This window comes from Phaenicophaeus curvirostris, chromosome 5 (assembly GCF_032191515.1).
Source record: "Phaenicophaeus curvirostris isolate KB17595 chromosome 5, BPBGC_Pcur_1.0, whole genome shotgun sequence".
In the NCBI taxonomy this organism is placed as follows: Eukaryota; Metazoa; Chordata; class Aves; order Cuculiformes; family Cuculidae; genus Phaenicophaeus; species Phaenicophaeus curvirostris.
Genome location: NC_091396.1, coordinates 50,278,610 through 50,306,005, shown reverse-complemented (window position 1 = coordinate 50,306,005; position 27,396 = coordinate 50,278,610). Strand labels below are relative to the sequence as shown.

At 38.6% G+C, this 27,396-nt stretch overlaps 1 protein-coding gene across 2 annotated transcripts; it reads right to left on the bottom strand.

Annotated features, from left to right (window-relative positions):
- Positions 1-4,887: 4,887 nt before the first annotated feature.
- ZC3H14 (zinc finger CCCH-type containing 14) lies at positions 4,888-25,278 on the bottom strand. 2 transcript variants are annotated; one of them, XM_069858646.1, is made up of 17 exons: positions 25,149-25,278; positions 24,481-24,523; positions 21,413-21,527; positions 18,599-18,639; positions 18,147-18,342; positions 17,368-17,788; positions 15,330-15,490; positions 14,209-14,309; positions 12,705-12,860; positions 11,522-11,596; positions 10,924-11,080; positions 10,181-10,404; positions 8,859-8,979; positions 7,840-7,976; positions 6,759-6,853; positions 5,750-5,856; positions 4,888-5,161 (listed from the first exon to the last, which is right to left on the bottom strand). In XM_069858646.1, exons 1-17 carry the CDS (start codon positions 25,182-25,184, stop codon positions 5,155-5,157), a joined length of 2,193 nt encoding a protein of 730 aa, XP_069714747.1. In that variant the 5' UTR covers positions 25,185-25,278; the 3' UTR covers positions 4,888-5,154. The 2 variants fall into 2 exon arrangements, with proteins under 2 accessions (XP_069714747.1, XP_069714748.1); XM_069858647.1 differs by having other exon boundaries at positions 17,620-17,788.
- Between the last annotated feature and the right edge of the window lie 2,118 nt (positions 25,279-27,396).

The window sequence follows — 27,396 nt, the reverse complement described above, 5'->3', positions numbered from 1 at the left end:
GTAAATTGCCACATCAGTGATTTTAACATCACTGGCTGCATTGCATTTACACACTCTCTTGTTCTCATGGTTTTCTGCTGCCTCCTTGCAATCTGCTCTGTTTTCCTGGGGTTGATAGCACCATGCCATTTTTGCTCATACGAACAGATACGTGAGCTTGCCAAAGCCTACTGCACATCCTTTATCCCAGACACTGTGGTGTAGTTACACCAAGCCAGTATCTTTGCTTGTGTCCAGCTTCTGCTCTTCAATTTACTTTGGCTTCAGACTTAAACTCCGCATATCGCATTTCAGAAAAAAAAGAATAATTTTGGGTGTCTAATATGCATAAAAGCCATATTATGTTAACTTGCCAAAATCATTCATGAGTAACTAAAAATTGGAGGGTTTGGGGGCTGCGGTGATGTCCAAACGACTTGATGCTAGAACAAGTAACCACTCACCATCCCTTTCTCAGAGTACCTACAGCTTAGCAGTCATAACCTTGATCTGTTTTTCTGATTAACTGTTAAACTTGCATTCCAACCGCTTCACTTTTTCTTTAGGGGGGAAAAAAAAAGAAGAAAGGCAAAAAAAAAAAAGGCATAGAACACGTGTGCTCTTTTCCCTCCAAAGTAAAACAAAACAACTGAAAAACATGCAAGCTCTGAGCCTGGTGACAATAGGCAGTTCTCATATTTCCAGTTCATTTTAAAATTATGGAGCAGAGGATAGAGTAACAGGAAACCAGTCAATATAAACCTGGAGAAAAGGAGAAAGAAAGGAAAACAAAGACAAAGAGAGGAGGGACAGTCATGAATAGGCAAAGGCTGGAGCAAAGAGCCAGCATGGGGAGCAGATGGGCGCATCACCTTCTGGTGAACATCTTGTCCGCGGTGAGAAGTGCTCAGTGGCTGGTTGTGGAGTCTGAGGACTGGAGAGCAGTAGAGAGCTCAAGGAAAGGCTGCAGGCAACTTTTTTCTCTATGGTTTTGGGAAGATGCAGCCATTCCCATTCAATGCTTGTTTCCACTCCCACACCTACAGGAGAGCTGTTCAGTGCTGATGTGCAGCAGCTGAAACAGGTTAACCAGGGCTGCAGTGTGTGCATATACGTAACAAAGCAAGCACTGTAAACAAAACCACTACGTATACTGAGAGCTCAGGTAACAAGAATTTATAAGGATGTATGTTAAAATGCTACTCATCTTTCCCACGTATACCAAACACGGATGGTTTTAATAGGCCTCTTCTAATTTATTCGTATTTTAGTTTCCTGCACAACTGGGCTTAAATGCGTTCTTTAAACAGAAAATATTAAACCAAAGAAATACTGTACTTTAGAGAACTGTTTATAACCAAGCTGTATCAATTACTGCCTCTTCCATTTCTTTCTTATTGAAACATTCACCGGTTCTTAGTTCTATTCCCAGATGTGCACAGGATTTAAGATGACAGACATAAAGCTATGGCCTCTGTCTGTTCTGTTCATCTGGAGGAGTGATGGATACAGGTAGCTGCTGAGGGTAATTCCAGTCATGAGCTGAATTTTCCTTTGGTTATTCCTTGCCTCAGGCCTCCAGGTGTAGGTATAGTAAGTCAGGGAAGGTAAACATAGTGTAGACCTGTTAGTATACATGAATGGAAATAAATTAGTAAAGTTCTTGATTTTATCCCATAATAAACCATTACAAAATAAGGAAATAATTGGCTTAAGGTGAACTTCAGTGTTAAAAAAAAATCCGAACTCCTTACAGGTTCTACTTAAGAACTGTACTTGAACCTGTAGCACCTCTTTGTAAGGAACATACCTGTACACAAACAGCTGGACTGATGCTTCTGCACCTGCTAGAGAACAGTTGAGCTTAGGAGTCAGCAGGCAGTGTGCTCTTGTCACTTGGTGCGTTTGGATTTCTCTTTCAAAAGCCCATATATGATTTTCCAGATTTTTTGTTGCTTACGGGATAATTTCAAGACCCTACAAAGTCATTTCCACTTACTCATACATATCTGGCTCACTTGGGGCACAGATGTCATATGAAACCTTATTTATAAAACAAAAATATCCCCACAAATGACAAACCCCAAATGGTTTTTCTTTTTAAAAGATATCCTCCAAATGATTGTGATGTTTCTTCTGGTGATGTAAAGATGTGTCTGATTCACACTATTCTGCATCCTTAAAAACAAGCTTGTCATACTCCCTTAGGAGCTAAGTAGGCCCAGCCTAACACATGTTTTGAACTATAGAGGATTAATGTCATTTGTGCTTTACCAGTTTCTCATAAGATTAAGTCCTCCTTTGCAGGGGACAAATGCTGCTCCCCCCGCCACCTCTGGCCCAGCTCGGCAGGGAGAGCAGCACTTAGGGAAAAAATACTGAGTACAGGAACAATTGCATCTGGGGGGTTCGGAATGTGGAGGCAGTGGGGGCGGTTTAGTTTGTCCTCTGTAGGATTAGAAGCATTTCTTTAGGGGGAAGTTTTTAATGTCACATCCTCCAATTATTCATTCATCAACTTTTGCCATTATTCTGCTCCTTTTTTTCCCTTTTCCCACAGGACCTCGACTCCCCTCACCCAGCCCCCAAATAAACATTTTGTCAGAGGTAGTGGCTGTGACAGGTCAGCCAGCGGTAACTACGGCTTTACTGTTGCTATGGTGAATCCCAGTGCAAAGCCAACACAAAGCGTTGCCTTGAGGAAAATGAATTTTATATTAACTTAGTAACTTGTAACTGAGGAGGAGGGGAGGATGTTTCCATTCCAAGCAGATAAAAAAATGGGGTACTGATTCTTCCCAAGAAACAAAGCAGTTAAATACCTTTTTCCAGCACATTACTTGAAATCTGAATCTGTCATGTACAGCTATGGATCTGTAAATCTTCCGTAAGTCCGTGATGTTTTCCAACACCAATCATGCCCAGGCCATGCTCTATACTGTATTCTTTGGGAATTTAATAAATATACTTTCTGAAGAAACTCTAAGCATGACCGCAGGCACAAATTGCATGGAAAAAATGGTTTTCTGTACTTTTGTGAAACATTGGTGCTGTTGGGTAGTACTTTCCACATTTCTGGTCTATTTTTCCTTTACCTGCTACTACTTATCATTGTGTTGCGGTTTTAGCTGTGAAATAGCTCTTTTTTTTCTTTTTTTTTTTTAAAAAAAAGCAATATCTGGTAATTATAAGGCTTCCTTTATCCTTTTATTTCAGTTACAGGTATATGGCGTATTATATTAAGTAATGGAAATCCTGCATTTCTGATTTGTGAAGAAAGTTAACGCACTTTTAATGTAAAATTTCACGTAAGAACACACTCAACACTACAGTGATCACTTAAAATAATATAACGCTCCAAGTAAGTGCATTAGCACCATTCCCTTTAAAAATATCCCCACTTTTAGCTCTGTGGCTTGGTTTATTCACTTCTCTTTTAGCAAATTAAGATCAGCAGCTTGCCTTGCGCTAAACATTGTACAGTAGGTTATAAAAAATCACAGCGGTTGGAGTTCAGCAATGGAGGTAGCACTGGCTTTCTGCTGCCCATACGTATATTATCTCCTCATCTCACACAGAAAAGGAAAACAGGTTCATGGTGTAGCTGATTCTGAAAGGGGCAGCTAAGGCAAGCTTTGGAAAGCCCTACAGTGCTGTAACTTGCAGGCTTTCACCTGGAGATCTGTTTTGGCGTGTTACTCTGTATGACACAAGAGCCCATCCTCTCCTCCTCCCCTCCCTTGTCAAGTTACCTTAGGAAAATATTTTACTGTAGTTCTTTAAGCTTAAAATCCAGTTGTCTGATCGGATTTGTTGTGTTTCGTTATGGAGTGTGTCAGATAATCCCTCTTGCTTTAACAAAAAAGCAGATATTTTAAACTAGTCCAAAGGTACGGTCATGTATTACTGTATACGGATCATGGTTTTAAGTGTACTCCGTTTTGGTTTCTACCATGAACATCTAATCCCTCTAACAATGTTGTATGTTTATTTAAAGTATATATACACATATATAAAGTAAATGTCAGATTTTTGCATTAAGTAAGATTTTTTTATATATGAACTTTGAGTACTTTATTTCACAAAAAAAAAAAAAAATTAAAAATACTTTCCTGGAGTGTTATGTTTCAGAATTCAAGACTATATTTGTCAAACTTAAGTTTAAAATATGTAGCTAACATTGTTTTCTGATATTGAATGTAAATATTTGTAAAAAGAAATTCTTTTTTATATTTTTGTGAAAATGTAGTTCCCAAAAGATAAAAAAGATTTAATAAAAAAGTGCATTTATGTTACTGCTCAATGCTTTTCATCATTTTGATACCACTTGAGTGTATTCATGGTCACCTCTCGGGATCATTTTTTGTGAGTCACAGGAACGTTTCGCATGAGTCGTTCATTACAGAGTGTGCGCAGCAGTCAGGTGTATGGGAAGAAAAACACATTCTTCAGGAAGAGATTCAGAGGAACTCTTTGTCTTCCCAGTAGAAATGGAGACAGCTGAAACCTTTTATTTTCAAGTGAAGTGGTATTTAATGCTGAACGCTTTTTAAATGGAGCACAACACCATTAATTGTTTAATTATTCTTGCTTATGAAGGATTTTTTTTTTCCTTTGTCCTTGGGTTTTCCTCATTGGAGAAAATATCAGGGCTGTGATGACTATTGTGTAGAAAACAAATGTCCCAAAGAAACCCTTTGTCTTTTCCCAGCGAGCAGGTGAAGTGTTCTGGCACTGCCTGCTAGGACACCAGTTCAGGTGTATGTGTTGTACCAAACATCTGCTGAACAAAAAATATGTCTAGTATTGATCCAAATACAGGAATAAGCTTTCTAAAACATTCTTATGATACACTTACTTCTTCCACATACCTGTCTAAAGGAAACATTACCCAAATAGAACATAAAATGTGCTTCAATTTTTTTTTTAATGGAATTCAAAGTAAAACTTTTCTTACACAGACATTTTTTTTTACAGTGTAAAAAAAATGTAAAATTGCTCAAACTTGGAAAATTTGAGACAGTTCAAGTCAACCTCATTTTATGAAAACAATGTATATTAAAAGGTCAAAATCCATGGATTTTTTCCTGACATCCTGTGCCCCTTCGTGGTGGTTCATCTGCCTTTCCACTACTGTCCAAAGGAGACAAAGTTCAGTCCCAAGCTGTATCACAGTCATTCACTGAGGGGAAAGAGAAAAACAATTCACATAAGTAACAGTCCTCCTCGTCTGTAAAGATGATTTGAGAACTGATTCGCATCCTATCCCTGTAATGGTTAAGACCCTGCAGATGAGATTAAGGCTTAACTGATTTGACTGCCTCCCGCTTTGGGAAGTTTATGAAATCATGGATAGATGATGGGAAGGAGCTGTTCTGCCAGAAACACTTGCGAGAAACATCTGACTGTTATGTGGAAAAGACAAATAAAACAATAGTAAAGAAGAGCTGAAGCTGGATTTTCAGCTTTATTCAAATAAAACTCAGTAAACACAACTTGTCAGGATTCCAGTGACTCAGCCACAGCCAAGCTGCAGGGCACTTGTTTTTCAGTGTTGCATCACTTTAGTTAATGTTTATACTACTAAACCCAATTGGTACAGGGTTCTCTCTAAAAGAAAGATGCCTCTAACAGATGTCTGTCTTTGTACAATCTTCATTCAGCACACACCCACCCACACGTTACTCCTGTGAGTAAAACTACATTGGTGACTTAAGTCACAACATAAACTCTAAACCTAACCAAGAAAAACAAAATGAAAGTGCCTCACCTGGTTTGGGTTCGAGTCCATTTCAAGGCGTGGCGTGGAGGTACAGCAATAGTTGGATGGTAAAAAGTGCAGTCTGGTCTTGTACACTGGGTATTAAATCTACAATGCTAAAAAATGAAAGCATTTCAGAGAAGGCTACACAACACTGGTTCTCTGAACTCCTGAACAAGCTAACCTAGAATGTATTACATGCAAACTTGTATTCCTGTACAACATATCTGATGGATCAATGAATCAACTGCTACATAGGCAGTGCTGTCAGTTCAACCCCCTGACAGGTGGAAATCCTTTTTCTAAAGTATTAATTAAATTAGATGCTCCAAAACTGCCACTGCACTAACAGGTGGAAGTTCCTTTGCTTTTATGGGTTTACAGACTTCAGTTTTAATTTATCTGTTGTCTACAATTTAGGAGCATGACACAGCTTTATCTGAAAGAGAGAGGAAAAGATGGTGAATCTGGCTAACAATATCAAGCAAGAGTCCTGGGGACCCAGTGCATTTCAGCATCGTTAGGGCTTCAAAAAGTACTGAACTTATTAAGAATATACAGGGACACAATTCTGTAGAACAGAAGTACCTGAGTTATAAACTCTTGCACTGTATAAATCATATTAATATACATTCCAGGGTAACTGGGCAGTCTTTAAAGTTCTTGTACACCACAGCCCACCTGAATGAAGAGTCAAGTCTAAAACTAATTCCTTCCACATAAGCTACAATTTCACCTTCTCTGGGCCCAGCATCCTGGCTGGGCAGATTTTTGACAAGCGCTGTGGCTGGCTGCCTGTTTGAAACTCCTCAGAACATCCCATAGAAAGGTTTTTTTAAAATGTAATTTTTTAAATTCTTTAAATAGCTGCTTTTCATGTTCTTGTTTCTGAACTGAAGTTAAAATGTGGAAAGTACAAGGAAAAGGTATGAAACGTTAGTGACATTTCTTGACCCACAGTAACGTATTTCAACTACCTTTCTGGCAAGGAAGGGAAGGAGTAGGAGATAATTCTTACTTTTGGATGGTAAAACGGACATTCCATTTTCTTACAAGCAGGAAAAAACTTGCACAGTGGATTAGTGGAGGACGGAGATGGCACAGGTAGTGGTGCTAATTGTAGAGAAGAAAAGAATGGGAAGTGAGCCTGGATCAGAATAAACTGCTGTTTTTAATATCGTTCCACACAAACAAATACATCAACCCTTCTGCAAGAGATTACATTTTATATTACCCCAAAGTTCTGCAAGAAACTGGAAGCATACCACAATCCACTAATCATTAGTCTTGGCTCTTTGCTGTTTCAGGAGAGAAGGTACCAGTCGTGGCAATGCTTCCAACAAATTAAGCAGAGATTCTGGTAGGCAAGGACATTTAAATGTTAACTGGAGACAGCAGCAAGCCAGCTAACTGGACTGAAAAGCACAGGCAGTGCACTTTCCAGGAATACACAAGGAGCTGCTGGAAATGATGCAGGAGATAAGCACGTGGTGTTCTGCTTTCTGGCAAAGATACAAAACTGCATCGTGCTATGTCTAAGGGCTAAACCACTTCCAAAAGATCATGACTTCAGTGGAGTAAAGGTCCTCCACCTTGGCACTGTTCAAAGGTGCAGGAATACCAACCCGTAATCCAAACACAGCTGCTGCCTTCACTGGGTAACCTCATCCTCATTGTTACATAAAGTTAACTCCTACTGGGTCATTAAAGAAAATAACGTTCACACAGAGACAGAAACCTGTTTTCAACTGGTGTCAAAAGCTCTCGGTACAGTATGTATCTAATTTAAGAAACGAACTGTGGTAAAACTACAGTGCAGGCTAATCCCTCCAGAAGAAGGGACAACTTGTACAAGTCATCACTTCAGCCTTGCATAGATTTCACAGGGACTCTTGCGTAAGAGTGTCCAGGGATTTTTCCAGTAACAGTTTTTGTGGTAACCATGGATTATTATTCTTCATCTAGCATTAAGAGTTGAGAGAAAACTAAGTCAAATCAAGCAAAAAATTATTCCCTTCACCACTGTCAGATTCTGCTTCCAAAAATAGCTTTCCCCTCAGCACTTTCATTTAAAGCTTAGAAAAACAAGAGGTGCTTACCTGGTTTAGAAGATGTATGGGTGGTTCGTCGACTGGCATGAGTGTAGGGACAGTCTGGCTTAGTGCATTTTGCGTCATATTTACAGTTTGGATGAATGAACAAGCATTTATCAGCAAATTTGCAGTTAGGAAAAAGTCTAAGGGAAAAGAAATAGAGTCATAAGCCCAGACTCAGAGCAAAATCCTCAGATAGCTGTTGTGCATGAAAGCCAGAATATCACAGATAGCCAGAGCTACAACCAGGCTTGCTTTGGTGTCAATTAACGCCAAAAGCAGGGCATGCAGGTGTGTAGTGTGCTGGCTGTACACAAACAGATCTGTATTTATTTTCCCTGCAGATGCTCTTTATGCCCAGTAGATAACTGAGCTACCCCATGCTCAGTGGAGTTGAGTGGCAACTTACTTATTGCAAGTGAAGAGGTATTGTTCTTAGTGTGCAGTGCAGAGCAGCAAAGGCACTGTGAATTCAGACCTTCGCCTAGAGGGGTACAGAACTCCCTAAGCAGCACGACTCTTTCACTGAAGAGAAAGTGTTATTTTGAATTTAGTTGTGTCAGATTTTAAAAGAGAATTCAAATATCTGAGTAGATAATGCTACCCAATCTTATAGCACTTATCTTAAAACAGAAATTGTTTTTCTAGATTCTTGCTGCTTGTGGAAGAGAACTGAAGGCACACTGCATATTCAAGAGTCAGCCTTTGTGTTCAAATAAAAACAATCACTGCATTACTATGTAGCGGTACCCTAACATGCTTAAAAGCATTCTGACAGCTAGCAGAAGAGTGCCTGTTGTTCTGAGACATCAATTCCCACATCTCTAAGCAACATAAAACCACCAGCCTGTATGCCAGACTGAGCCTTCTCTTCATGAGCACAGTTGTGACTCTACTTACTAGAAACATCACTGTATTCTGACACAAGTAGATGGAAGGAAATCAGCAGAAATTACAGTGTGATATTCAAGCTCTGATCCTACCCCAACAGACTTAAGCAAGTGGATGAGTTTTGCACTACTCACTTGCAAGGCAGTGTGGGGTGATGGTACACACATTCGTCTCCGTTTTTACAGGCAGGCCAGTACTTGCAGCGCTCAAGAACCTTCTCCTGTTTTTGCAACACATTTAACTGTTCCACATCCCCTAGGAAGGAAAGAAAAAAAAAAACCAAACACAACACCCAACTTTTATGATTCTATATTGTACACAATTTAGCACAATGGAAATTTACACTATTTCTTCATCTCCTTCTCCTTTTAACTCAGTTTTTAATAAGCCTCCATTAATCCAAAAAAGTCATGAGAGTAAAAATTTAGGTATGATCATACTATCTGAAGAAAATTTCCAAAACTACGAAGTGAAAGAAGCCATAAAATTGGGCTGACAGCTGCCTTTTGGTAATAGATCAAACTTGCATTGTTTACAAGCAAAATAAATCAATTTTCTTCACAAATCCAAATTAAGGTATGAAAGTCAAACAGACCAGATGTCAATCAGACAAATCAAAGATTTTACAGCTAAATCATAGTTACAACTGTTCTGCTGAGCCATGTGTTAATAATAGCTATGCTTCCTTTCTCCATGATATTTTTGGCTCTAGAAAATTATTTCAGGAGATAAAGTAAAAAGTAAACTTTTACATTAACCAGATAGGATTTACTAGCATGGGGCACACACCCAAAAAAGAACCACTTTCATGTGATTTGCTTGGACAGATATCACATTCACTTCAGTAACCTGAGCCCAGACTCCAATCCAAAATGTATTTTAAGAAGCTGAAATATTCAATACCTTCACTACTCTTAGGGGAACCTGGGACTTTGACTTTCTCATTTTTTAAATTATTTGTAAAACCTTATTCTGCAAATTCAAGCACTTAATCATTCACTGTTCTTTTAGTTTCCCAAATATGCTTAAACTTTTGGATCTTCCAAGCTTTCCAGGACTGCTGAACTTACCTCTCTAACCTTCCTAGTGACACCTTTACTCCATCAACGTTCCATCCACAGCCTTATTTGTGCCTTCTCCTGGCACTGCACTGAAGCAAAGTAAAGCTCTCCTATCGTAAACCCACACCGCTTGCACAAATCACTTCCACACTGATCTGATTCTGTGCGAACTTCAGTCACACCTGTGCTACTTCTGGCTAAGGTAGCTAATTAAATAAGAATCCCTAACAGAGATATAACTGTAAAAATAACACTCTTCTGTACCAAACAGCTTTAGTCAGGAGTATGAAAGAGACTATACCAGTAAAAGCAAGGATTTGCAAGGGTACTCCTCTAACATGTATTTCATTGTACTAGTAAAAATGTGCCTATGCCTTGATTTAAGAGATAATTACCCTCATTGCCTTCTAGCTGCCTGGCTACAATTTGCATCTGCTGCACTCGAAGGCCTTTTAATCCTTTGCTGCCACATATATTTTGGGTAACTGGCTTTAATCCTTCAGTTATATACATATCTTCCTCTTCTTGATCAGAAAGGTATCCTGGTGGACTGGGCACACCATCCAGTGTCACGATGAACTTGGGACTGCCAGGTTTCTCTGCCTGTGCAAGCTGGTCTCTATCAAACAAAAGAAATGTAAAAATAGATTTTCTGACTCAAGAGGTTTGAGTAAAAAAGTGAGCTGCACTAGTAACTAAAAGTAGTACAAGCTAATCTTTGGAGAGTCACACAGTAACAAACCTTCTGTTAATATAAGACTACTAATAATGTACTCCAATTAACAATTTGCCTTCTAGTCTCCCTGGAGCACTAATAGGAAATACAGATTTCAATGTCATACAGCAGAGAATTTGGCAGGTACATTTCAGTTTGTTGCATTCAGCTCAATAGATAAATCCAAAAACTCATTTATAGACACAGTTAGAGTAAGGAAAGTGATCAATCTTTTGAGGAATTCACAGTTTTGAGATAAAAAAAAGGGTAAATATCATTCTTGGAATCGTGAACCATTTAACATGCCAAATAGGCATCTCCTCAAAAATTTCCATGATTTCACAGATCCTGACTGAGTGATTCCATCTAAACCACAAACAAGCATTATGACCACTAACAGTCCTAAAAGAAATAATTTTTTACCGTGTCTGTATTAAACGTCCTGAGAGTACTCGTATTGCCTCTGTGGCCCTCTTCCCCAGCTGCTGATTCTGCAGCACTATCTCCTCAGATAACTTAGGCTTCTTCAGGATAAATGACCTGGTATCTGTGTGGACCATAGATTCTGCATCATAGTAATCTGAATTGGGAGAAAAATCACATAGCAAATTGAAAAATAAGGATGTAGTGCTCTTAACTTATAGCATATTTTTAATATCAATTTACCTGGTCGATAAGCTGATTTTATTTCAGTTTAACTTCTTATTAGTAGCTTCAAAAAGACATTTTTACTTCCAAGCTAATTCCACAGAACTGGATCAACAGGAGCCATAAGCCATACCAGACCAGAACAAGAAACTATAGTACTGAAATGGCTGTGTTGAAACAGCATTGAAGGAGTCTACAGGCCTACAAAATCTCTCAGGTTTTGAACATCTACTGATGGACTGCTCTTATTCCTTAGAGATGCAGAAAGTAGAAAATACTAGAGATTCGTATATTTAATTGAAAAGGAATTTATAGTTTAACATGCGGTGGCCAGCAGTATTCAATTTGAAAATAAAAGATCACAAGACTTCACCTTGAGTCACTTGCAAGGTATCTTCAATCACAGGATCAATCTGGAGCTGACAAGAGAGGTCTTTTTGTTCAACTCCTAAAACAAACAATAATTAGAAGCATATTTTACTGCATGTCAAAATGAAACTATAAAGAACTAAAGCGTACTCTTCTAATTCCTTTGATTAAAAAACAACAAAACCCCCTTCACAGTTCCAACAAAAAAGCCCACTCTCATTGTTATGAAACCCTTTCACATTGTTTCAGAAACAGTAACAATTTTCTCCAGACAGATGGCATAGCAACATCTAAATACTCAAAGACTTTAGTCTGCCCCATGATCATTGCTCAATACAAACCAGGTCTGTGGGTATGGCAACTTTTAAAGTCCAAATTCTTCCTCCTCATTTGTAGAGGTGTGGACTGTTCAGAGAACACACACACTGGAGAGCAGCCAACTACAAGGGACTACTTTATGGTCTTCTTAAAAGAGGTGAAATAAATCAGAGTAGCACTGTTCTACATGTGACTTATGGTTTAAAGAAAATTATTTTGCTTTTTGTAGGTTTCCTAAGTAAGCTGCCATTTCCATTTCAATGGCAAAAGAGCAAAAATATATATATTTCATAAATACTTTCTGTACATTAATTCAAAGACTGATAAAACTTCTTTTTATGTAATTTAGAGATAAAATTTCTGCTATTTTATGTTGGCAGAATGATTCCAAACACATTAATATGACAAATAAGGGACTGAAAAAATAGATTTTTTTTTAATAACAGATGTTTTCCATTCCTTAACAATGACAATGGCCTGATATAACAAAGATTTTACTCAAGCCAAATTTTACTTGACAATCTAAATATCTAATCACTGAGCAAGAGTAAATTAAAGAGAATTTACCCCAATATAAATGGATACATTTGCTTATTGCATTTGCTTATGCAAATTATTCTTCAGTGATATGCCACAATGCTATACCTCCCTTTGCTTACTGATTAATTCCTTTGAGCTTATCTGCGTGTGTACGGGTTTGTGTGTATCTATCTTACAGCCATACTTTAGAAAGCTTCTTGGTTTTCAGGGCATTTCCACACGCAACCTTTAATGTTGACTTAAAAATTAAAAGCATTTCTTTTCTCTACTCAGCCTGTTGTAAAATGGCATGGCCTGGTATAAATTTTTTAAGAACATTATCAGGTGACCTTGAATTCCTTCAACTGTCTGCTCCTTTGGCTCTTCTACTCGAAGCTGAGAACTCAGAGCAGGTAGTCTGTTTTGCACATGGATTGCTTCTAACTGTGATTGTTCTGGGCTAATTCGAGTTCTTGGTGCAACTGGAACAGTCTGTTTCTGTGGAACTTTAAATAAAGAAACAATGTTAAATCATTTACATACAACTCAGTGACACAACAGTACTAATTTTACTTGGCGGTGCTAAAATAACTCTAATAAATTCCTACACACACACAAAAAAAGAAATCCTAAGCATCTGTCTCCTCAAAAAGCATCATGAGCTATCTGTAAAAGTCTTAGTATAAAAGCATATTCATACGTGTTCATAGAGCACTCTTGAGTGGCACCTCAGAAAATCTACTTGTAAAATAAAACAGCATCAGAAGGGTTAGAGTGACATCAGAAAACTATTAATTCATCCACTTCTACACATAATGAATTTGGTACTTTTTTATGGTATTGCAATCAATCACTTTTCATTTCACCTTTCATATAAACTGTCACAGATTATTAATGTGTGTTTTTCATATGGTGCCAGCTACCCTATGCTAAAGTGCTAGCAAATAGAATAAAACTTGATAGTAGTAAAATCATAGAATCATTTAGGTTGGAAAAGACCCTAAAGATCATTGAGTTCAACCCTTAACCTAACACTGCCAAATCCATTACCAAACCATGTCCCTAAGTGCTACACTTACGCATCTTTTACATACCTTGAGAGATGGTAACTCCACAACTTTCCTGGGCAGCCTGTTCTGATGCTTGACAACCCTTCTGGTGAAGAAACTTTTACTAATATCCAACTGAAAACCTCCCCTGATGCAATTTGCAGCCATTTCCTCTTATCTAATCACTTGTTACTTGGGAAAAAGAGACCAACATCCCCCTCGCTACAACCTCCATTCAGGTAGTTGTAGCATGGAATTTGAGGGTAGCAGGACAACAGGTTGACTTCTTGACCTGCCTTCTGCTAAGACCATCAGAACTGGTTGTAAAAGCCAAAGCATATTCTTCCCTTGCTGAATATCACATCAGCACTCAACTTCTAGCACATACAACTAAAAGAGACAGCTCAGTACTGGGTTCCTAATCTATGATCTTACCATTTAGTTTTACCCACATAGTTCAAATGAGCTTATTCCGCTATTCAAAATACTTCAAAAAATACATGAAGCATTTGAAGTGGAAGAGCTTGCACGATACTTCAGATAAAATTCACACATTAGCTCTATATTAAACTGCAAAGGTATCTTTTTGGCCTCTCCACTGAAACATTCTCCTGTTGTTAAGTAAAACTACAAAATCAAAATCTTTAAAAATCTGTTCACAGGACATGGAAAATCTTTTATGTGTATCACTGACATCCACTACTTACCATTCTGTTTTATCTCTAAGTGCTGTCTTTAGCTCGGACTTATAAAACAACACTTGGAAATATTATTGCTTAGCACAAATAAAAATAATGCTAATTACCAGTGGAATAATTGGTTGTTTTTGTAACCGATTCCTGTGCTTCAGAGATTGCTTTCAGTATTAAATTCTTATTGGCCTGTTTTGAAGGTGGCAAAGAAGGTCTAAGGTAGATTAAAAAAAAAAATTAATTGTACATGAATTGCAACAGCAACTGTACCCATGTTAAACACAGATATTTCAACAGGTTAATGCAGTTGTACATAAAACTGATAGAAATTATCATCTAAAATCACTTGACTGAATTGTTTTCAGCTTGTTATTTTATTCTGAGTGGATGGAGGTCCACAAATCACTCTCAAAAAGGGGTCCAGCGGCATGATTTCACTTCACATACCAAGGTGCTATGAATCCATGCTGCATCTGAAAGGCACATACGCTGCCATACATTTCATCCCACCTCTGCTGTTCACATGCCTGTTGGCTACATTTGGGTTGGCACTAGAAATTATGCAGTTGCCCTGGGGAGCAAGATCTAGCTGAAAACTGACTTTATCAAAAACATCTTAGTTGCAAAATAAACTTTGTTTATTGTTTTGTTTGTCTTTCAATATCAACAATAAGGAAATTTTAATCAGATAAATGTGCTGTGGTGCTCAAGATAAATTGAGTAAGATTCTATGTTAAAACAAATCTTATCCAAGCTAGCACTGTAGATCAGTAGAACCATCTCTTCCCTAGTTTAAATGTTCTTCCTCTTATTGTCAAAAATCAGATTAAAACCATTTATGTACTTTGACTGACACCTCACATTCAGAAAGAAATAGGGAGCAGGAAAAACTTCAAACCTCTCAATTCTTTTAAAAAGTTAAAATCGCCATAAAGAACAACTGATAATTGGTTTGAAAACTATTCCAAAAATAAACACAAAGCAATTAGAACTCCTCTAAAATTTTTTTACCACATTAAATACCTGGTCTGAAACATACTGACATGAATCTATACTGTATAAACAGACATCTCACTCAGAGTTGCAAGATAGTACAAAAAATACAAAAAGGACTTACTGAATCTTATCTGTCAGTTCTCAAAACTGCAAACAGTTTTCTCCAATTTCCACTTTCAAATTTTTTGTTATTAAAATCATTCAGTAAACCACAAGGAATCACCAAGATCTTAAGTACCTTCTTTCTGGCTTTGCAGGTACAGACACACTGCTGGAGATGCTTCCAGTTCGCAATCCATAGTCTTCCTCCTCCTCCTCATCTTCCCCATCGTTACAGAACTTTTTCACTTTAACTACTGAGCTTACAACAGGCAATCGCCTCTTCCTGGAACCTTCTTCCTACAATAAACAGAGGAGCCAAAACAACTCAATCAATACATAGAACATATATAAGCGAGAAAGGAAAATACTGCAATTCTAACTATATCCAGAAGATGGAGAACTTCCACTCAAGTTGTGTGAGTCTAGGACTACTGTACTGTCTACAGAAAAAAGTGACAGCACTAAGAGAATTTGAAAATCAGACATATTTACACTGAAACATCTTATTAAAAATGTAACAGTATATAAAATTTACAAAAGGAGAAGTCTAAAGTACAGATAATTTATCCAATATCTACAAACAAAGCAGGGTTTTCAAAAGGAATTCATACTACCAGTCTAGCTGCACCTGTTGAAAGTCTGACAGAGAAAAGTGAAACCAATATGAATGACTTTCTCCTCTGTATCAACTCTTATTTCAGATTAGTGTAAGAATTAATTTCTAGCAAGCCGACATATTCCAAAGGATGCCAATAGCTACACAGGGCCAGTATGGTGCAGCTTGGGCAGTGCAAGGTCCCTGTTCTGATACAGCCACTTACCACCACAACAGGACATGTGGTGGCGACAAATATAAATGCTAGGCTCTGTGAAAGCATAGGAGAAAGCACATGCAGTAATTCCTGTAGGAACCATCACTCAGCACCGAAATACACAGGAGCACAACAAGTCATCTGGATACTAGGTTTGTACACAGTAAACTTTAAACTATCCTATGTCCCCCAAGAAGAAAGGAATGTCCTAAGGGATGGACCTAAACTATACCAATAGAGAAGCTTCATACAGTACAAAAATCCAATATCTAAAGAAATCACCTTTTTAAAGGTAAAATTTCCCAAAGCAGAACTTGTCTAAAAGAAGGCAGAATACAGCAAAGGTCCACCATTCTAAGAAACATTCCTGAAATAGCCCTATTCTAGACATTAATGAAATAGTAATAGAGGAAAATAATCACAAGACCCTTTTTTCTAATATTTCCAAGGAAAGAAGTGGCTGTCATTCATCAATGACTGATGTACAGCCTTAAGCAAATCACTATATTCTCATTCTCATTCTCACTACCCCATCTTAAAAACCAAAAGACATCAGCCCAGGTATTTGTAAAACACTCTAGATATCTGAATAAAATTTGTTGTCCTTTATATAGAACTAAGTAGCAGCAAAGACAGAAAACTATGTAAGCAGTAACAAACACAGATACATTTGAAACACAAAGTATGTAAAATTCTGTTATGGCTGCTAAGGTTGCAATGAAGCAATCTTCATTCTTCTCACAAAGAGCTCTTAACTGATTCGTATGGGTTAGTCTTAAAACTACCAGCTGAACCTGCCTGGCTCAGTCTGGCCTCCAAAGTATGGTAGGGCAACAACCACCTTTTAGTTTGCCTTTGTACAATACCAATCCCAAAGAGTTCTTAAACGCCATGGTTCTAAATAGTATAATAACCCTAATAAGCAGCATATCTGGGCTTTGGAGACTATACCTAGCTTAGGTATGAATACACAGCATTCCAAAAATACTGACTTAGAGAGCTGTGTAAAGCTGGAGATTTACATAGCACTTATGGAAGATCATGCTGTGCCAGTGATCTAGAGATCAAAAATATTATTTCTGATTCATCACACGCATCGTAACGAAGTGTTAACCCGTTAGTCCAACTCAATACGGCATGAAGATGTACAAGCTAATCAACTCTGAGATGCAGAAACCTGTCAGGTAATAGAGTATGCAACCTCTTTTTATTAGTGGACTCAAAGAATGAAATCACAAACCTACTGTTATCAGTGACCGAAGTCCTCCAATTTCACTGAGGTCAAGACCTTACTGCAAGTGTACATTGCAATTTAGGTTCCTAGCAAGTGTAAAACATAGCAATAGTTTACACTCTACTAACCTCACTGCCTACTTTATCAGCACTAAGTTTGAAGGTGGGTCTGTAACTTTCTGCTAAGCTGCCAAATGCTTCTGGATTGCACAGCTGGCCTGTTCCCAAAGACCTGCAGCTTTGTGTGTCTAACTGCCGGCTCCCCTGTAAGTTGCCCTGTTGTGACAATCTCTGCACATGTGTATTGCCATCTGCACTCCTGCTAGCTGGTGGTCTGTAGATTTCAGCAGAAGGACGAGAAGAGCCATAAGTTACAGTTACAATAGGTTTCTTCCGTGACAAAGGATTCTCCTGCACGAAGTTTAGGTCTTCATCAATTAGATCATCTGGTTCAGGTTTAATGTCAATTACAGCTTCTGAAGGTGACAATTCCCTCAAAGGCTTGACTGTAGAGGTTAAGCGGGATGCAGAACCATCTTCACAAGACTGTCTGATAAAAAAAGAAATTGTCAACTATTAAATAACCTGCAAATAAAGTTCTGGAAAATGAGAACAGTCTTTTAAACAAAGCCAGCAAGGAACAATCATTACGGTACTACTGCCTGTATAAATCTAACATACTGATTGGTATTTATAGTTTGGCTAATTAATCTAAGCTCATCTGTTGCTTAAAAAAATGGAAATGAATTCCTGATTTAATTTTTTTTTATGCAACAACTTGTAGCAATGCTTTTTTTTTCTTCAAAATGACTGATTTTTCCAACCATTTGTGCTCTTCAGAATGGCTACCACAGTCAACACTACTTCAAATGCCTGAATGTGTGTTAATAAGTAAGCAGAAACTTTACCGTGAAGTAGTGTTCCTTTGCTCCTGTGAGCTAGTTGAAACTCTTGAGTCATTTCTTTCAGTCTGAGTGCTGGAAACTGCAAGAGGTGGCGGGACATCCTCATGCTTCCTCTCATCACTCACACAGGAACTGCTTTTGTTGGAAGGAACGTTGCTCTCAAAGATATTAGATTCTGAAGATTTTACACTAGTTGGTTCTGTGGAGACAGGTATCTTTTAATTTTACAAAGCACAGATTTTGCAGTAAATGTGGCTAAGAAACTGCAAACAAGACACATTGCACAGCTCTGAAAATATTACAAGCTGAAAGCATCAGCAAAACCATGCAGAAATAAATTCTGGATTCAGAAATAAGCTCTACCTCAAAATATAAAGCAATCTTCTAGAGTCAGGACCCAAGAGACCATATAAAAGAGAAACTTGCTTTCTCTCAAAATTAATTTTCTTACTTACCAGTAGTCACAGATCGCAGCTTGTCCAAAACACCATGAAGCCTGGAATAGATGGGGGACAGGAAAGGAAGCAAAAGGGAAAAAGGAGACATAAAAGAACTTTAATTTACATTCAGAATAGTCATCTTTCAGAAACCAACTCAAACCCCCTATAAAAAGCATCTCATTTATCTAAGACTTCACTTTCCGTCAACTGACGGACGTTTAAAAGGGAAGCTTCAAATATCTTGTCTCCAGTGACTCTTCATACACGCAGGTGGGGTACACATCACATCATCTACTTTTGGCATTTAGTTGGTTTACGTAATTAAAGCCAGTACTTCCCACTCTTTCACTACAACTCACGGTGCGAGCTAAGTGTCTTTAAAAGGAGTGATTCAAAAAAACTAAGTTACAAGCCTAAGGTGTGGCTGAAAATTTTACTTCATATTTGAAACTTTAATTGCATAGGAGAGTTAAACATATTTCTAAATACAAACCTAAACAATAAACAATTTACAGCATTTGACATGCTCAAGATTCTTCCAGCATGCTTTGCCTACATCAACAATATTCCTTGAGACATACTGGTAAGCAAAAACATTTCAGTGAGGTACCAAATTTGCTGTTTGCCCGTGAAAAAGGCACCAAGTTGAAACAATACCAAAAATCAAAAGGCTATAAAATAATACGGCTGTTTAAAAATAAACACACTTTACAGTAAGAAGACAGAAAACCTCAATACCTCCTACTTAAAATTCAAACCTGATCATGGGCATTTCTGTAATTTAAACTGAGTATCAGAAAGGAGTTAAGGAACAAAAACATATTGACAACTGGGAAAAGTAAGACTGCATGTTAGGAAGGCTTATACTCACCTCCTTGTGAGTTTTCCCTAGAACTCTCTTAAAAGTTGTCAGATGAGTTCTGCTGATGCATATCGATTTTCACACTGGCCTCCAAATAACTGTGACCTGACATTTGGTTCAGAGCAAGAAGTGTTGGCCAACCAGCAGGACTGCCAGGTTTACCATAGAACTGCTGTGAAACTTTTGCCAGCTGACCCAAATAACCAGCTACAGAGAAAAACCAAGGGAGTCAGACCTTGCTGAGTATCGTCTTTGGCCAAAGACCCAGTGTTTAAGAATGTAAATATTCTTGGTTGTCTTTAGGAGAAAAACTCCCAACCGCGACACTATTTAACATTTTGCCACATTTTGCACTCTTGACATTGAAGTTTTATTTACAAGCAAATGTGGATACTGAATCGAGATGAAATAGCTCACTATACTTGGAATTTAAGCAGGTGTCAAAATCAGCGGGAGATATTGCATCTACATACATTTGATATCTGGTTCTAAATATATATATATAAAAAATGTAGATTTCTCTACATATTTAATTTTTTTCAGTAAAGTTTTAATTTCATTTATGAAGCCATAGAATTGTTTTCTGCTATGTGCTATTGTGTTATTTCTTTCTGTATATCAGGATTCAGTCAAAACCCTACTACTGGAGTTACCCTCATCAACTTGTAAACCTCACTAATCTGTTTAATTGACTCCCAAACTACTATGAGAAAGACAACAGCATGACTTACTCCTCAGAGAAACCCAAGCATTGCCTAGGCAGGCCACAGGAGGGAAAAAAGAACATCAATGCCTGTGTACTTTTCAAAAAAAGGGGTGCATGCATTACTTTTCTATATTTTTGACAAACGCTGGGAAAAAAAATGAAAGCTTTGAAAGCAAACTCAAATCATATCCATACAAGTAACACCGCCACATGGAAATATATCAGTTTAAATAGTTACAGAGATTTATAATAGCTGGAACTAATTTTCACTCGTTGTCAATGTTACGGCTTCATAACATACCCAAGCTATAAAATGATTCCCTCTGCTATTTAGTAGCATAAAAGCTCTTAACCAAATAAAAAGGAACTAGACTAATCATGTCAAAGAAATACTGGAAGTGAATGTAATCTGTCAGGATGAAAATTTCAAAGGCAGCAAATTGAAAAAAGCAGAGAAAATATAGTATTTCTCTAATCTATACAAAACAAAAGAACATTCCTTGAAGCTATGTTAGGTTAGAGACTCAGAAATAAGATTAACCTGAAAAAATACACAACTCTGAAAGCAAGAAAAATCTCTGGAATGAAATAGCTGTTTGAATACTCTGAAACAGGGAGTTAATTGAAGGTTTATACTGTAAGCTGAATTCAATATTACACAACGTGTGAGAAATACAATGGCTAAGGTTGTCAAGGAGCATAGCATAAATTAATCCGCACTGTCATGAGTTTAGAAAGGAGTTAATCTGTTGCTAACTTGTCCTGCTCACAATTATTATAGGGTTCTACTTTTGTTTTCAAGAGCCGAGTAGTGATAGTAAATAAGCAGCTTGAGAGGTAGGTACACTTAAGCATTTGGTGCTCAAGCCTTGTCAAAGACAGGCACAGAATTAGATTCATCGCTCACCTGTCTATAGTAATTGCCAACAACAACAGCAATCGGAAGCACTATGAGCATAAAGGCAAAGAAGTTTGCTTTTGAAGAAGTATTTTACACCTAACTACACTGATTCAAAGATTTGACTGAACTTATGAGCAAACACAGAATATAAGCCCTCCAGCCCTTTGCCACTTATATTATCACTGGAACCGTGCAACTGTAACAGACTAAAAATAATTTACTTATGAGAATTGCAAAGTAGAAGTTTTTACAGTTTTTACACAGTGGGAAGATACGTAACTTCTTAGATTTTCAGGTTTCACTTACAAAAAGCAATCCTGATTGCTGTTAAGAAGTGTGACAAGTAGCTTACAAACATACCAGACAGTAAATCTGACAGTATTATTTCCAAGGAAAAGGGAAAGGTCTTCTGTCATCTGTTCCTGACTCTTCTTATTGGCCACCATGACCATAATGTAATCAGGGAGCTCTTCATCTAAGAGAAAGAGAAATATGTTGTTTTAAAGTATAATAAATCATAAAAGGCATGGCAAATATCCTTTAACATGCAACCAGAATTGTGTTTCCCAGTTTTACTATAAAGATTCTGTAGGCAGAGGATTAGGTGAGCAAATTAACAAGACTTCCATTTCCTCTGAGGTTCAATAAAAGTTTCAGCTATGAGTGAGAAATAAAAGATGGTCAACTTCACAAGAGGATAAGCTGAAGGGAAGATCAAAGCATTTAAAAAGTGATTAAATAAAACACAAGAAGAAAAGATAAAAGAAAGCCACTCTGCTGCCTATATCCTTTTACATGAACGCTAACAATCATCTACAATTTCCATCACTTCTAATATTGCCAAATATAGCTCCTTACCCTTGTCAAATTTCTTTTTGTTACAAAGACCAAACAGATAAATATCCCTTTCTGATTTCTGCATTAAACAAAGTCAACACTGTATTAACTTCCAGATTTTCCATCAAAAAACCAGCAACCCCAAGAGTCTTGATTCTCTCACTCCCTAACACAGGCAATTTCATACACAGTGAGAAATCTATTTCCTTGCTGGACTGCTCATACAGGGTACACATAATTATCAGAAAGGACAGGTTGGTCTCGGAATCTGAGGCTTTGGGTAGTTTGGTATTGGACTTTGCACTTTGGCCTAGCTGTGGGCTACTCTGATGGACTGAATGGTGGTTTTGTTGCTTGAGGGCATTAGCCATGCTTCTTGAGCACACATTTCAATTTAGTTTAATCAAACACCTCATGCTCTCCAATACCACGCCAAGACATGAACACTACAATGGTAAGTGAAAATAGTTGGGAAATCCACTCCAAATTGCGAATTCAAACAAACATACTAATACAGCTGTTCTCATTTCATCTAGTTAAGCCTGCACACAATGTTAAGAAGACCTAAAAAATGAAAAATCTTAAATAGGAATAAAAATACAGATCAAATTAATCACCTTTCTTCTACATCTCTCTACATACCCTGTAAATAATTTATCTGTACCCTATACTACAGAAATAACATTCATATATCGCACCTGCACTCCACTATCACTATTCAAGTGCTCCAACAACTTTTTCTGCTTTTTTTTTTTTTAATGGAAACTACAAGTTGCAGGTCTAGGAACTTAGAATGAGTTTTACTTTTTGGCCAAGCTACTTTTAAACCTGATCTGCTCCTCAGGTAGTTCAATATATAATAAAGAAGATACTTTAAGTATAGACCGAAATGTAAGTTGGCACCATTACCTGTAACCCTACAATGGAAGATGGAAAGAAAGAAATTTAATAACTGCTTCTCTCAAGCGACTACATTGACTTATGCCAACTGAAACTGTATACACTACTATAGCCTTTTGAAAATTTTGATAGTTTGATAGTTTATATTTATTTGCTTCATAGATAGGAATTCTTCCCATGTAAGTTCTACAAAACAAGGAAGTTTCAACACATCTTGTTGTAGAAGACTTCCTGTAACTACCAGTTCTTTTCTTTCAAGAAGAAACAAAAGCATGGTTCTTGCTCAGAGGCTAGAATGAGGGAGAACAAACTTCTACCAGTTGCCTAAAAGAAGAAATAGAGAAGTTTGGAAAAGTGTTACTTGAAAAGCTATCCAAAATATTCTAGTTAAGAAAAGAAACCTGAAAAGCGACAGAAATTCAGAAACAGTGGTTTAAAAACAAAAAAAAGAGGCCAAGGGAACTCAAACCAAGTGATAGAGAATATGAAGTTACTTAAAGAAGTATAGAAGCTGACAGAAAAGAAAATGCAGAATGTATGCGACCATGGGAACTGCCTTCTGAATACAGGAAACAGAAAGAAAAAAAAAAAAAAGAAAAATCGAGAAAGAATAATCAGGCATACATGGAATCAAACATTACTACTATTCTACCAGCAACTTGGTATTACACATAAGAAAGATTTTTTTCAAAAATACAGGAAAAAGCAGACAAAGAACAAAGCATGGAGAAACTGAAACCTGGAATGACAATAAAAAAAAAAAATTTACTGAAAAAGACAACTTTTGATATGGTGTAAAAGACAACCTTACAATGAAAAAATTCTAAACACAGCACCTTGGCACCTGCTGAGTTCAGAACATCAGCTCGTAGGTAATTCCCTTCTACAGAGTCAGTGTATTTTGATTCCATAAATACAATGGTCCACTCTATACAGGAAATAAGATAAATTCAAAATCAAACTATAAATTTCTAACTTGGTCCTGCAACTCAAGAGGTCTCTGAACCATGCTCTCAATGCCTTTCCTTTACCTGAAATCCAAAAAGTATCAGAAACAACAAGGCAGTTGCAAGACTGAGGTATTCTGCTTCCGAAAGAACAATCTGCTAAGTTACCAACTTTTACTGTTGTAAAATACAGCTTTCCACCTCCTAAAAGATCCAGCCTATCTCTATCTCACAGTAATATCTTTCCCCCTAATTTAGACAAATGTCTCACCCTGAATTCAAAAGGCTATTAAAAAGATGCTTAAGAAAGGCTGATTCCATCTCACAGTGGTCACACGTAACTGCTGCTACATTGCAAGGATATTGCTTTATATAATGTTTGTCCTCAAGCTTCAAAGAAACTTCCTTAAATATTTGCAGACATATCGTTACTTCTTTGTTTTTCTTTCAAATCATTTGCCACCATTTCTCCTTGAAAGGGGAGACTACTAGCCTTCTTAGTTATTTTCTTTTAGTATCTCATACATCAATGTCCAGACGCTGCCTCCTCTCACACTTATATGTATCTTAAGAAGCAGATCATTTTCTTTCATACTAACCCAACACCTCTGATAATTTATCTCATGCTTAAGCCTGCTGCTGCAGTAACACAAATAAGCAATTATGTTGTTCCATTAACTAGCCAGTTGTTTCCTAAATAACAATGAACCCAAAGAAGATTGCTGAACGCAGGATAAAACTTACCAACATAAGCCCCCAGCTCCTGCAACTTTCCTTTTATAGCACCCTAAAAAATAATGAAAGAGCATTTAAGAGATGGAGCAACAGTGTTTCTAACTGCAAAGCAGTGGGATACTTCGTAAAATTTGTTCATTAACTGTTAGAACATGCTGGTTTAACAGGCTGCTTTTCATTTTCTCCACCGCTCCTGACATAAACCCGGTAACAGCGAGGGATTGACAGCAGGGCAGCAGGAACAGCCAGGAATCCCCCACTGAACACCAGATCTCCTACACACCAGTTCCTAGTGCTACCACACAAGCCCCAAGTCCCAGTTCAAGCACAGACCACCCGGGCTCATAAAGTTGACAAGAAAACGAATCCCAGGAGATTCGATAAAAGGTCATCCCGGCTCAGCAAAGGAGAAAATAAAAACAGCCGAGGGACAGACAGCGGCTGCCTCCGGGACACGGCGGGACCCAGGCCCGGGGAGTGCGGAGGTCGAAGGGGGGTGCGGGAAGCGGGGTGCGGAAGGGGGTCGCGGGAAGGGGGGGTCGCGGGAAGGGGGGGGTCGCGGGAAGGGGGGGTCGCGGGAAGGGGGGGGTCGCGGGAAGGGGGGGTCGCGGGGCTCGCAGCGGCTCAGCTCGCCCCCCCCGCACAGCAGGGTCCGGCCTGGCTGCCCCCGCTCTCACCCGGATCTTGCGGCTGATCTCGGTGCCGATCTCCATGGTCGCGCCGAGCCCCCTCCAGCCCCTTCCCAGCGCGGCCTCCTGCCCGGCTCCCGCCGCAGGACGAAACGGCTCCAACCGCCGCTTCCGGGACACCGAGAGAGCGGCCTCCGCCCGCAGCGCCCCCTGACGGCGCTTCCGGGACAACGAGCGCGCGGCCTCCGCCCGCAGCGCCCCCTGACGGCGCTTCCGGGACAACGAGCGCGCGGCCTCCGCCCGCAGCGCCCCCCGGCGGCCCCCGCCCGCAGCGCCTTCACACCAAGCGCTGCCTCCTGAACGTGACGCTGCTTTCAAGCTGCCCCTTTCTTCATTCCTGGTTTTCAGAAACCCAGTTTATAAAGTCCTGCCGCGTGGCTTATCCCGAGCGTGAACGCCGTATGATTAGCCACAAGGTTATTTTAATCTTAATGCTTTTTCTTAAAAAGTTTTAAATATCTATTTGGTATAATAGATAACAATAGATATCAGGTCTTATGAGGAGCGGCTGAGAGAGCTGGGGTTGTTTAGCCTGGAGAAGTGGAGGCTGAGGGGAGACCTCATTGCTCTCTACAACTACCTGAAAGGAGGTTGTGGAGAGGAGGGAGCTGGCCTCTTCTCCCAAGTGACAGGGGACAGGACAAGAGGGAATGGCCTCAAGCTCCACCAGGGGAGGTTTAGGCTGGACATTAGGAAAAAATTTTTCACAGAAAGGGTCATTGGGCACTGGAACAGGCTGCCCAGGGAGGTGGTTGAGTCACTTTCCCTGGAGGTGTTTAAGGCACGGGTGGACGAGGTGCTAAGGGGCATGGTTTAGTGTTTGATAGGAATGGTTGGACTCGATGATCCGGTGGGTCTCTCCCGACCTGGTTATTCTATGATCTATGATAAAATACAGCATGGGGATACACAAAGTAGCAAAGTAACTTATAATGCCTTACTACAAAATATTTTACCATTGAATTTTAGTTTTGTGACCGCACATTAGACCAATCAGCACCCTGAAACAACATTCCTTTTTTATTATTCCTTAGAATGAGGTTGCAGCATCTACCAGAGTTATTACTACAAAGCATCAGTTGCGCAGGGAGGGAGAACTCTGGAAGTTCACAGAATCATAGAACATCAGGTTGGAAAAGACCTCTTGGGTTATCGAGTCCAACCATTCCTATCTGCCACTAATACATGTTTCTGAGCACCTCCTCTACCCGTCTTTTGAACACCTCCAGGGAAGGTGACTCAACCACCTCCCTGGGCAGCCTGTTCCAGTGCCCGATGACCCTTTCTGTGAAAATATTTTTCCTGATGTAGAAAGTTGTATTCGAGATCTACCATTTGCCTTTTGCACCAGTGTCCTGGCTTCTCTTCAGTTGAGTTAGTGAGCAGTAATGTTACGGAAAGCCCAGCCCACAGATGAAGGGTCTTTTACAAGTAATGCCACTGGGTAAAATAAACTTCAGGCATTGTAGTTAACAGCTGTCTTAATCTCCTTTGCATCACTGTTCCTAATATAAACCAAACATCATACAGAAATAACCTAGACTAATTATTGCTAATGATCTGAGCTATTTGCCTGACTATACTTATAACGTACTGGTGTTAGAGTGAGATGCAACTAGTAACGGATTAGTTTAATTACAAAATTCCATCCTAAGCTTCAAGAGATGCATTTTGTTTTCTCAAGATTTCAAATACTTTATATTTATCATTGGAACAAGAAAACTAATTACTGAAGGACAGAAATAGGAATTTATTTTATAACTAATGGATTTACTTTAGAAAGAAACATTGTGTTTGGAAAAAAATAGTATCCTTTGTGAATGACAGTAGAAGCTCATCGCTTCAAGTTCAGCACTGTGTTATGTGTAGGAAAACTGCCTATTTCCTTCTAGTAGGAAAATTCTATAACCTTAATTAGTTAGTAGAATGTGGTTCATCATTTTACAGTGCCTGATAAGGAAAAAATGAATCTTGCAAACATGAAATTTCAGGCTTCAAGCATGTAATAGACGTATGCTCATTTTTCTAGGACCTTCCATTTTCTCCAGTAGCATTAATAAATATTTAATGATGCACAGAGACCCAGCTGCCTCTTGCTTTTTCACAACTAAGAAAGTTAAGGCTTCAGACACAGGGCCAAAACATAGAAGGGATGAATAAAGTGAATTATTTCAGAGAACAGCTTTAAGAGTCACATGTAGGATCAGAGTTATCCTAGCTTTTTAGTTCATGAAGA

Bases quoted from the DNA above. Each gene is read 5' to 3' on its own strand.
- ZC3H14 (XM_069858646.1), bottom strand. From the start codon at position 25,184: ATGGAGATCGGCACCGAGATCAGCCGCAAGATCCGG. The intron at 21,528-24,480 runs GTAAGTTTTATC...TCTTTCTCTTAG, and splicing joins GGAGCTGGGGGCTTATGTTG to ATGAAGAGCTCCCTGATTAC. The intron at 8,980-10,180 runs GTAATTATCTCT...TTTCCTTCCTAG, and splicing joins GCAGCTAGAAGGCAATGAGG to GGGATGTGGAACAGTTAAAT.